Source organism: Stegodyphus dumicola, chromosome 10 (genome assembly GCF_044657685.1).
Source record: "Stegodyphus dumicola isolate Sdum_Otavi_A_Nest chromosome 10, ASM4465768v1".
In the NCBI taxonomy this organism is placed as follows: Eukaryota; Metazoa; Arthropoda; class Arachnida; order Araneae; family Eresidae; genus Stegodyphus; species Stegodyphus dumicola.
The window spans coordinates 118376992-118390182 of NC_140777.1; the positions used below are offsets into that span (position 1 = coordinate 118376992).

Below are 13191 nucleotides of genomic sequence, written 5' to 3' on the forward strand. Positions count from 1 at the left end.
AATTTTACTTTTACCCTTCCCTATATGGATGACGAAAAACGAAATGAGTAATTGAAGAGTTAGGTATGGGGGCAACTTCCCCTTGATAAGTCTGCCTCCTGCCTGCTCAACAATTATTCACTTATGCAATTTTTAGGAATAATAAATTTAATTTTTTGGATTAATATATTTTTTATGGTTTTAGATAAGTGCAATTAATTTACATATGCTCTTAGAATTTAAATGATATTGTAAATTAGTTGATAGCAATAATCATTATTTTTATTTTTATTTCTTTGGAACTAAAATTTCTTAATTTGAAATTTTGATTTTATATTTGCTTTATGCGAATAGAGAATTTTATATATGCTTTATACGAATACAGAATATTTGTTAAAGCTTTAGATGACTATTCTTGAGATATTTTAGTATCTAAGGCAGTCCTTTTTTCATATTTGTAACAATTTCCTTATCTTCCTTCATCTTTTGTGTTGTTTTAACCATATTAGATACTTTTTAGTTTCAAATTTGGGGACTCAACATGCATTTTGCAGCAAACATAGGCTCTTTTTTCTTGTTGTGAATTATGCTACAATAATGTCATTTATCAGTTGAATAAGTAACTAAATTAATTTAATGAATAATGGCAAATATCACATCCATCTTCCATCCTTATTTAATAATATATCAATAAAATATAAAATAATTAAATATTTATTAATGTATATTGTCTATAAATAAAAATAATAACTCAGTTTGTCATTAATGTTTTTTCCAATTCACTTTAATTTCATTTTGAATTCAAACTGTCCAACAAAAACAGGAGTCCGAGTCGGAGTGTTTTTAGCGACTCCAACTCCGACTCCTTTTACTCGAAAATCTGATTCCAAATCCACAGCCCTGGTTTTCACATCCTCTTTCCACAAAAAGAAAATGATTGCTCCTCACATTTTCCAAGGCTGCAAAAATAGTAGTACAAAAATATACCTATATTTACTCGAACAACTAAAACGGACAAAACAGTACTGACCGGAATAGGTACATAAACATATCAAGACTTGCCTCTGGCCGATGCGTTGCCTATAAGTCCTCAAAAATTAAAACTACAACTCAATTCCTAGAACTGTGGAAAGATCCCACGTAAATAACACATAGCTAAAGTGATACATTACAAGTTCTTATCTCTACTCTCTTATCTCTCTTAACCTTAACTGTAATATCTTTTTAATCCCTTTATTATTGTTTTAATGCCTTCTCAAGCATTTTATGTGTTTGACATACGCACTAGTACGTTTAAAATTCTAAAATATATTATCAGTAAAATACCTTTATGTTACAAAAAATCAACCAAATGAAGAAATTCAATGTAAAGTTATAAAGGACACACGTAAAATTTATTGTTGATTGCAATTTCTCTAAGACTTTGGTCAAACTTCATTAACGCGTTGTTATTGCAGTAGGCGGCTATAAAACTAATATGCAGTTGCAATGCGAAGCGAAATTTGGAGTCTTTCCTAAAACTTCGGTGCATATTTTAAAACTTTATAACAGCAAATTTTAAAAAAATATGAACAGCATCAGTAAAAGTGTTTTGTAAATCTCTTCTTATAGTATGCTAGAAAGCATACAATGCAAAAAAAAATCATACGTTAAGCATATTATGTAAACTATAATATTACTACAAACTTTGGAATACTAATCTAGTAATTAATTATATGCTGTACCGCAATGGAAATTTATTTACAGCGTAAGTTATAAGAGAAACTTTTATAATAAACAGAAAAATACATTTGCAACTTTGTTAGATACTAGATAAATATGATCTACTCAGTTATTTACCTGAGTCCTCGGATATGGTAGAGATGTTGGAAGAGTCAGCATTAATGGTACTTCGTGACAGCCAATGCATTCGTTTTTCTGGAATAATCCTGCTGTTTGCTACAAAGTAGAAAATTAATATTTAATCTAATCTCAAGATGAAAGTTAATTTAAAATAGAAATACTGACTGATAAAAGAAGGAGACAACAATTCTATTTGTCTGTGTGTCATGAACGTAGCAAGTGATTAAATTCGTTTGCAACATTAGTTACTGTTCCTACACAATTAGATCATATAAATTGTGTTTATGGATGTGAATTTAATTTTCAATATTTAATCCATTAATGATATTTTAGAGAATTTTAAATATTACATCTCAAGTCATTAATATTTCGAAAATATTCATTTTACAAGTTGAGTTGTTCTCTTCTCTTTTTTCTTTTGAGGTGCTGCATATGCAAATATGAATACATTAGAAAGGGCAATTCTCTTTCCAATGTTTATATATATTGGAACATAAAAAGATAAGCCAGATAAATGGAATAATTATATGATTATCATGGCTTCATCATTTTTTGAAAATTATAGGCTTTCTTAGAAACAGTGAGAAAAATTAGATTTAAAAATGTTTTAGGGAAAAACTAATTTATAAATTATGGAATCTATGAAACAATCAGTGTATGAGTAGTATGTTTAGCGATTGAAAGTCTTAACCATAATAGTGAAGTGAAATCATCACACAGATTATTTTTACTGAATGATATTTTGAATCACCAAAATTAATGTTTATGTTATTAAAAATGTGATTTATAAATGAGATACTGATTTATACTACGTTAGAACATAAAACCATTGCTGTTTAAATATGTTTAATATTGCGCTCTTTTTTTTTAGCGCAAAAGTGAGTTAGTCCAAAAGGGCAATTAATCTCGAAATAGGATTTTGAGTCATTGACTATAAACGGCTGTAACACTTTTCAAATTGTTGCCACCAAATATTATCGCCCAGTATTATCTTTAAAGAAATTAAATAACGAAGAATCTGCATCTATGTATGTATGTTCTTAGAACTGTGAACGACGGCACCTAGAGGCACATTTTGAATAACGTAGTCCTCCACACGATCACGTGCACACGGATGCCAAAATTTTGAATTTCCAATTTTATATGTCATACTAGCAGGCTACGGCCAAAGCAACAATACATTGTGCTGAAAAACGGAAAATAAAATGAACTATTAAATTAATAAACTATCAACAAAGTTGCTAGCTGCTACCAAAGCAAAATTTATGAATTCTATCTATACCTGAAAAGAAGATGCATGAAAATTTTTCAATATGAATGAAATCAGTTCATTCTTTCCAAGCGACAACCAATTGGTAAAATTTTTTTGCTGCCAAACCAGGAAACAAAAACTTTGGACACTTCAAGTTAATATGTATACGCCTGAAGTCATGATGTAAATTTGGCTAAAGTGCAGAATCGTCCACCTATTTGATTGGCGTTTGTTTGGCGCTTTTTACAAGAGTAAGAAGAATTGAATTTTTGTCAATTTTCTTTGACTTTTTACGTGAATGTATATGAATGTGTACATGGTTAAAGTCAAGGGAGTGCAATTTTTGTGCAATTCTGGGATTTTTTTTTTAAAGTGAAAATAGGTCGATGTGTACATGGATTTCTTAAAAACGCGCCAAGCAGTGGACGGTTTGCACTTTCCCCGTAAATTTAATGTAATATAACAACTTTTTCTCAACATCAATAAAAGAATTAACGTAGCAGTAACCCACCGTGTCAATTATTTTAACCTGAAACAAAAAAGTTGCCAATAGGAGCTATTTACTTAAATGCTGACATTAACGGAATATTTTCGACATACAATGACGTCACATGAAATCGAGTGCTTTCTTCAACGTCAGAATATGACTTTAATAATAATATAGTTAATGTTTGGCAATGCTATTTTTTTTATATTTTGTAAAACTTTCAAATTTTTTTATTTACAAACTGTGATTTGAAAGCAAGCAGTAGCAACACTTTTCCAAATAACTCAGATTTTTATCTCCAGTTACTGTTGCCACTCTGAAAAACTGAGAGCGAAAATTAAAAGTTTTAAATTGATATCTCGGCTATTAAAGACGTACGAAAATGAGAATGGTTGAAATGGTTTCCCACAGATTTTTGGAATCCGGTGTACCTTTCTCGAGACTCAACCCCCAGCCATTCCGGTGGAGATAATGCCACAAACAATTAACAGACGGACGCGCACAGATTTTATAAGAATTTGAGAAATTTTTGATAAACAAACTCAACGACTGTAGAGACATTAGGTAATTTCTGAAATCAGGAAAGTTGGAAAATGGGCAACATCCTCGCCGGGACTCGAACCACGGACCTCTCGAATACGCGCCGTGGAGTATGCTGACCACTACACCACGAAAGCATGCTAAGAAGGCGGGAGAAATACCTTATATCATATGAAAGCCAGCAGTGGCAACACTGTGAGAAATAAAACATTTTTATCTCCAGCGCGAGACTGTACATCTCTTTGAATGTAATACAAGGGAATAATAGTTGGTGGCAAAAATTTGAAATGTGATACAGCCGTTTATAGTGATTCGAAGCAAAATGAAGCAAAATGCCGTTTCGAGACTAACAGCCCTTCTGGACTAACGCCAGTAGGCTAAAAAATTATTATCAAGCCATCTTACCAAGAGATTGACATTTATATTATGAACTGAGAAACGACTAAAAAAATATAAATATGCATGCCAACTCTGCATCGAGAACTTTAAACATACGAGGTGTGACACAAAAAATACGAGACTAAGTGTGTAGCTTGAAAAAAGAGTAAAGTTGGCAACAACTGTTTGGAGTTGCAATGATTGAGTGGGTTCCCAGTGATCCGACTGTTAATCAATACTACGACACTGAAGTACTAAAACGACTACGTGAAAACATTAGAGGCCATAGTTGTGGAGTGATGGATGGCTGTTGCACCAGGACAATGCACCCGCTTACACGGCCCTATCTGTCAAGCAGTTTCTGACCAGAAAAAAAAATACTGTGATGGGGCATCCTCCTTATTCACCCGATTTGACTCCATGCGACCTTTTTTATTTCCTAAAAGTTAAATATTTCTTAAAGGGAACTCATTTTACCTAAGCTGAAGAGGTTCAAGCAAAAATGGAGAATCTCCTGAAGATCGTTCCAAAAACCTCGTTCCAAAGCTTTTGTTACCAGCAATGGCTGCTCCGAATGCAGAAGCGTGTGAATGCTGAAGGGAACTACTTTGAAGGTGATAATGCCACGGAGAACTAATTCTGCATGTAAAATTATTTATTGGACCAGTCTCTTTTTTCTCTCTCTCTCTGTGTCACACCTTGTATGCTGCTTTTAAAATATTTGTAATTTTGCTGTTGAGTTGTAAATGTCATAAGTGCGAAGAAAATAAAGCTTAATTATAATAAGCTAAAAAGGCAAGAAGAAATCGGTCAGCAAGAATGAGTGCAACAGCAGACTGGAACACTGCAAGCTCAGCGAGAACGCAAAAATCCTTAACAAATCCTTTTGGGCGATCCTTAAAATCTAAACCCTTTCAGATTTTTATTGTATTTTTTACATATGATGGAGTGAAGTTTTAATTTTTTTTAAAGTTTTCAAAATCTAACTTATATACATTAAAAACTAGAGTATATGTTTAAAATAATATTTTACATTAATTACTTAAAATAAACTTTACCTGAACAGAAATGAAAATACACATAATAAAAGTAATTAATAGTTAAAGAATTTTAAGCATAAGATATTTTGACTTCTATATAATTTTAATGATCGGCTGAAAACGGAATTTTTCTTTGCATTATTTTTTTATAAATTAAGAATGAAAAGTTAACATACTCAAAGTGTATTTTAAAATTTCTGTTCAATGGCATCTAATTTGCACTGACCTTCCTCTGAATAATAAAATTAAGAAGTTTTGTTTTAGCTCTAATTTATCTAGCCATAGTTATAATTAATTCAAATTTTAACTATTATGTTACTATTTAACTATGATAATTAGTCAGCTTTAATTTACCTAGTCAATGCAATCATTTGTTCAAATTTTGTCTTCAGTTATATGAGACACATCAAATTCAAAAGTTAAAAGTTTTCAATTATACACTACCAACTCTCATATATTAACTTTCAACTGGTCAAAATATTAAGAAAATTAAATCATTAGCTAAGAAACGTCTTTCTATAATGACCAGGAAATTATAAAATACAAAACATTAATATAATTTATTTTTATAACAATTAAATTACTCTACACTTATATAATTAAAACTAATTTTAATAATCACCTCGAGTTCTAAATTGATTGCTGTCAATTCACTTCAGAAAACTAAACAGTGACCTGAATTACGTTGACGGAGTGTCATTTTCCCTCTCGGGATCGCAATATAAATAGCGCTATCTGCATAGTCAGCAATTTTGCTGCCATCTGTGAAGATCTTAGTAGCATTTTGGGGGGTTATTGTCTGTTACCTCCAAGGCCAACTGAGACGTGGAAAATTTACAGCGAAAGTGAAACCTGGAGAGTTCCTCTGATGGGTTTAAACAGCAGTGCCGTGAATGAAGATCAACATTGCAAAATAGTAGGCTTTTGCAATCAACTAGGCAAGAAAAAGTGTTTTTCTTTATACTTTGTCGGTTTTTTCCATTTATTTAAGTACGCTGGAGTTTTATTGTATTGGCCATTACTAGAAAGTTTGTTATTTAACAAGATCAGCTGATCTTGTTAAATAACAAACTTCCAGTCTGAAGATGCTGTAAATTGGCCTCAAAAAGGGTTATTTCCCTAGGGCAGCTGTGCCTCAAGCCAGTAATAATCGGGCAGCAGTTAATTGAACTTTTTAAAATTTCTTCAGGTAGGAATCAGAGGCAATAAATTGGAAATCCGAACTCAAGTATGGGACGAATGAGTGTCAAATAAGTAGTTCTGAGGGTAATCGCATCAGCTCCCCCCCCCAAATCTTTTTAAGAATCTTTAGTCACTTTCTACTTTTCAGAACAATATGTTCAATATGCTTGTGAGATGTGAATTCATGGTCTAGGATAATCCCCAGATATTTAGAGTGCTTCTCGTAAGTACGTTCCTGATTATTAAGCGTCTACTTAGACTGATATTTATAAATGTGCTTATTTGCAGTAAAAAGTAACACTTGATTTGGCAGGGTTAAAACATAGTTTCAATTCTGCAGCAAAGTTTGACAAAACTGTCAGAGAGTTATTATGTTTCAATTCTATTTCAGTTATATTGTAAGGATCTTAAGTTTTACTAACGTTTATTTTTATTTTAAATCTTTACTATCACTTCTTATTTTCTACTTTAGGCCAGAATTAAAAGCTTTAATTTATTTATGCAAATTTGTCTGGCGAACGCCAAGTACTTAAGTTGTGGCTTTTTGCCAAGCGAGGAAGGAGTTAGTCGAAGCAGGCCGCTTGCCTTAGAAGTTTTACTCGGTTGCTGGTTGCCTTCCAGGCCAGAGGTTTAATCCTCGTGATAATTTTTTAAACGTATTGTAGTGTTAACAGTTCTCTGTACTACATACGGCTTCCTGTTAATATACGGCCAATCTTCCACGTTTATTATTCCAAAGTTAAGTTAGAGTTTAGTTAAATATTTTTATATTCTTACGTTCAGACCACAAGTAGTTGGTCTCTGTATTCCGAAGTACGGAAATTATTGTAAATAGTGAAAAATAAAGGGTTTCGTATACCCTTCCTGTGTATCTTGTCTACTTCCCACATTTATTGATCATAGCTTTAGTAAGCTCCCTGTTCCGAGTCAGGTCTGTGCATGTTCCCAAAGAAAGTAAGACGGAACATTGAACCTGATAATATTAGTGTTAGAGCTCCAGAGAACAATGTCGTCTGCAAATATTCCGATTCTTACATCCGAAGAAGGCACTTTCTCCAAACCAGTCATAAACATGGTGAAGAGCGTAGGGCTAAGAACCGATCCCTGAGGGTCACCTTGGCTGAGCCTATAAGAGTCTGAGATAATTTTATTAACTTTTACCTTAGAATGTCTTTGCTGCAGGAAGTCTGCTATCCATGTTAAAGTATTTCCTCGAAGGTTAAAAGTGTTATGTAGTTTTAAAATCAGTTTGTGCTTCCAAACCCTCCCAAGTCCTGCTGATTGCCTCATCATGGTGGGAGGGAGTTCTGGGGCGGAATTGGGTAAATTACGTCGGGAGTTCGTACATTCCAGTTTTCGTAATATATCTAAGTGTTTTACATTAAAAGACAGATCTCAGGTAGGCCTTTACGATGCTTCGAATGAGATGTTAGTCTAATGGGATATTATTCTCGAAACGGCATTTTGGAATATTAGTCTCGAAGCGAAATTTTGCGTTGAATCACTAAAAACAGCGTATCACTTTTCAAAATTGTTGCTACCAAATATTACCGCCCTGTATTATATTTAAAAAATTAAACAATGAAGAAACTGCACGAATGTATGTATGTTTCTCGCACTGTGCAAAAATAACAGTACTTAGACCCATCAAATTTTAAATAATGTAGTCTTCCACTCGAACATGAGCGCCTGGAAGCCTGAATTTTGAATTTCAAATTTGTTTTCTTATCTAGTTCACGTTCTGTAAAATGTTTTTGTATAATACGCAAATTTGGAGTTCACTAAAATGGAATTTTGGGATGCGTGACCAGTTCCTCTGAATTCCCTCAGAACGAGTCATTTTTAATAACTATAACCGTTGCCAAAAAACACTGACGATGCCAAATTTCGCTACAAGACCCTCATAATTTAAAAACTCTTACTTGATATCTTTTTCCAAGCAAAAGGAGTGACAAAATTTTGAAACAGAACACGTTGTAAATTAAGAAAAGAAATTGCACTACATGAAATACTTCAAGTCGTATGGGCAGAAATCTATATCTAATGAAATTCTACGAAATAAGTTTAAATGAAATGCAGTAAATTATTTTTTTACTTTAAAACCTCCACAAATATAAATTTGTTAAACTTGCAATGTGAACTAAAGCTGTGACAGACTTTGGAGCCAGTTCTTCTCCAGGTATCCGATTGAGTTCGCAATATTGATTATATTCGCAATATTTCTCAATTCGCAATATATGAATTGATGGCGCTTTTCTTAACGAAATTTTTATTGACAAACTCGGAGATTTCTCATGGAGCCAGTGGCAACACTTTACGGAATAAAACATTTTTCTTCAGTGCGCGAGACTGTCTATCAGAAATTATAAAGATATGCTGTTTTTAAATAGTTTGGGATTTTGCTGTTGAATCGAATTTTATGCGGTGTAAGTGATAGTTAATAAATAAAATAAACACACAAGGCATTAATAATAAAAAGACAAAAAAAAAGTTCGGTAAAGTCAACTTAAGAAGAAAACTGTAAAAAGAAACAAAATGGGTCTGTAGGAGTAAGTGTAACAGCAGACTTGTCGACTGCGAGGTCAGTGACAGCATACAAAACATTAACTTTTAGGTTAAATTCTGGAATCCTTTCAAAAAAGAAATTTTTTTCGGGGGGGGAGTTAAATTTAAGTAAATTATTTAATAATTAATTGAATACGCTAGAAATATTTGAAAGGAATATCAGTCTAATTTAACTGTCGTTATGTTGGAATTATAAATTGTAATCGAGAAATTTCCCTTGCAAATACCGAACTTTAGATTTCAGAAACAAAATAAACAGAAATTTGAGTTTTACCCATTATGATATGCACATGTTATATCCAGTCAAATACACAAAATTTCGACATTCTGAGGCTACTCGTTTTTGAGTTATGCGAGATACATGCATACGTACCGCACACCAAAATCTCGATCGGCGCACAGATGGACGTCTCAGAAAAAGTAGCATTCTGGCGAATTGCCACAACTGTATGTCTCAATTAAACATTTGTTCGCTATTTAAAATCAACATAATATACCCTCTATGGTGGTCGATAGAAGAAACAGAAGGTCCAAAAAATTTAACATAAAAGTAGATCTTATCTAAAATAAACCTTACAACATTAAAATTTGAATTTTAACATATCGTTAAAAAAATGTAGAAAGTATTTATTTCAGAAAAAAAAACATTCTAAAGTTACATATTAACAGATAAACTTCCCATAATGGTTAAAACAGCACCGTTGTCACAAATTGAGCCCATTTTCAAAACCAGCATAATAAGAATACTTAACTGTTATTCGTATTCCAGTTAAATAAAGCCATGATGGATTGAATTACCTAATCGTTATTAGATATAGTACGGTTACCTTTCATAGATGCAGATGATTCCTTGAAGTTTTTTTTAATCAATTTATGCTACACATGAACAAACACCATGTTAACAGAACGCAGACAGTTCATTCAACCAAGGAAAACTACCAGTATTCTGTCGCTTTAGCCATTCATCACCCATCCATCTATCAACTGGAAAACTTCGAACACGAAATTCATTTAACTTGATTCTCTCCAGCCTAAAAAACTCTGATTTCTTATCACACTTAACCAGTTTTGTCTACAATTAAAAATTTCATATACGAATACAAAATTCTAAAAACTTTTACTCCAAATGTAAAAAGGGCAAATATCAAATAATAATACACAATATTACCATTTAAAATACTTGCAAAACAAAGTTCTAGGTTAAATCCTATAGTACTAAAACTGCATACAATTAATTTCGAACTAACATCTGCTTTAAATGTATCAGTATTATTAATATTCCATTTTGATATGCCAACGTAAAGATTTTTAAGAATGAAGTTAAGATATTTATTCTTTCATAAAAGTTAATGTTTTTTTTTTTTTTTTTTTTTTTTTTTTTTTTTTTCCATTTTTTAAAAATGAAATGTTTTTCACAAATATACTCATGAAACATATATAACAAGTGGAAGACAAGCTTTAAAACAAGAAAAACGAAATCAAACTAAATAATTCTAATAGACTATTTTAATGTGTCATATTACTGTTATGATTCTATATTAAATGACATCATAACATAAAGATATTTTTAAATAATTGCAAGAAAAGTACTTGTCTTTTTTTCATAAATTATTATTTTTCATTTTGTTCTATTATTTTTTATTTAGTAAAGTCTTCAAACTCGTTTAAGCAAACACTGTCATTAAATATAAACAATAAGTAGACAAGTTCATCACATGAAACAAAACCGTGATCCAAGTTGTAAACATTTATAAATACCATACTAATGTAACCATTATACTTATAGTAATAACACAGAAGGAAAACTAGTATGATTTCCATCAAACAAAATTTATTGTTTTTTATTTAAAGACACCTCATAGGTATAAAATCATAATAAAGTGAACACAATGCTGCAGTTTTTATACATGTATTAATCATTATTATTACAATACTTCATCTGTCTTTTTCACATTTAAGAAAATTGTGTAATTGGTGTGAAAACGAAACTTTCAATCCGAGAGTAAGATAACAAAATACCAAATGGAAATTTTACAACCGAAATCTCTACTAGTCAGGCTATACTAAAATAATTCCACAAAAATACATGCTCACATTTTAAAGCAATATTTCAATGCTAAAACAGCACAATAGCGCATTACTTACACGGGAATTCCCGTAATATCTAAACGATAGCTCATTCCCTACGCCATTTTTAGCAGCGGAAAGAAATAATATATTTTACCTGCCATTCCTTCCGGTGAATAGACACGCCTCTAATACTGTACAAGTTTCCTTACAGTGAACACAATTTAATGAATCTTACGAAATATACTGTTTTTAATCGAACGAAAGACATTAATTTCTAAAATAATCCCAACGATAAACAGTATCTTAACGTAAGAAAAACGAAATTATGATGAGGAAGTACTCCAGTCGAATCTAAAATAAAAATAAAAAAAAAAACCACCCACGTGACTTGTTGCGACGGAGAATGATAAACACGTTATCAACGCACGATTGCTGAGGCACGGTTGATGCCTTTTGAATTGATTCTTTTTTGAGTTTTCTATTACTTGCTTTTTTTCTGCGTCTAATAAACTAATGAAACAACTAAAGTATGACATTTTTAGGTGTAAGCAGTATTGTAGGACACTTGTCTGAAACTGAAATTTCATGCGGGCCGAATGCACAACCCGAAAATAGCTGACATTCCCATATATATATATATATATATATATGTAAATTTTAACAAGATAAAAAAGCTTATCAACAGAATAAAAAGTATTTTAACTAAGTTTTAAATTTCGCTTGCTAAATATTTATCAAAACATGCATAAAAATTCATCATAATAACGCAAAGGAAAAATTCAAATTTATACATTTTTCTATGCGAAATCTAAAGTTTGTTCTTGCAAGATATTTTCTACTAATTCAAGCATACTATCAGTTAATAATAGTAATTAAGATTGACATTTATTTCAAATGATTCTAATACATTTAATTAATCTTGAACTCATTTTAAAAATTTACTGTTATTTAAACTACAAATGAACAAATGATGAAAACTTTAACTTCAAAGAAAACTTTCCAAGTGGCACAAAATTTTAGGATAAACAGTAATAACCTATTCTCTTTCTCTTATTAGATAATTTTTTGGTACATGAATATCAGGTTTTAATGAAAGTTTCTCGCCCTCGCAAATATCGTCTGTGCAAACAGTTCGCGTTGGCGGTTTTAATCATATTTTGTCAAACGTTTTTGGAACTTGAAAGAAAGAGACTTGCTTTAGAACACTATGTTGTAAAATTTGTAAAACAATATCGTTGTCATTAAGTACAAGGTGGTCTGAAATGGAACTATCACGCTACCAGATTAGAACCACCATTTAATTCCAGTTCTGTTTCCAAAAATCAGCTTCAGAATGTCACCATATGATGTGTGGTACTTTAGAAACTGTATCATATGACACTGTGAAGGTTTGCTACCTGAAGTTCAAAAAAAAGGACAGTGACACTCAAGAAGCAGACTGCTCTGGCCGCCTGCGTTGTTGATGAGACTCGCCTGCCAGAACATGTGGAACAAGATCAGTATGCAACTATTCGAGAGCTTGCTAAGGAGCTAGACGTTAGTGGCTATGTCTATTAGTCCCGCTATGCATTGCATAAATTTGACCTACAAGTTCAATCGCTGAGTGCCTCATGAGCTTACTCAAGCAGATAAAGACAGACGTGTTCAGGCCTGCACTAATCTGTTCGAATGTCAACGCAAGGACAAAATTCTGAATCGGATGGTCACTTGTGATGAAAAGCGGATTTCCTTCAATAACAATTTCTGTGTTATTGTTACGTAACAATAACACAGAAAAGGGGGGTAATCTGCGCACGGTGAGCCCGTCAGCAGAGTCGCAAAGTGCGATTTGAGTAACAAAAAGATCATAGTTTGTA

General features: G+C 32.0%; 1 protein-coding gene across 5 annotated transcripts in view; it reads right to left on the reverse strand.

Annotated features, from left to right (window-relative positions):
- Positions 1-11693, reverse strand: part of LOC118204323 (BTB/POZ domain-containing protein 6-like) — a 60273-nt gene extending 48580 nt beyond the window's left edge. The window contains exons 1-2 of one of the 5 annotated variants that reach the window (XM_085825441.1): positions 11490-11693; positions 1819-1917 (exon numbers count right to left, since the gene is read on the reverse strand). In XM_085825441.1, coding sequence (XP_085681567.1) covers positions 1819-1917; positions 11490-11496 — 106 coding nt within the window. In that variant the 5' untranslated portion in view covers positions 11497-11693. Of the gene's footprint in view, positions 1-1818; positions 1918-11410; positions 11443-11489 lie in introns of those variants that run through there. The other 4 variants (XM_085825438.1, XM_085825437.1, XM_085825439.1 and 1 more) reach the window with 4 other exon arrangements.
- Positions 11694-13191: the final 1498 nt, after the last annotated feature.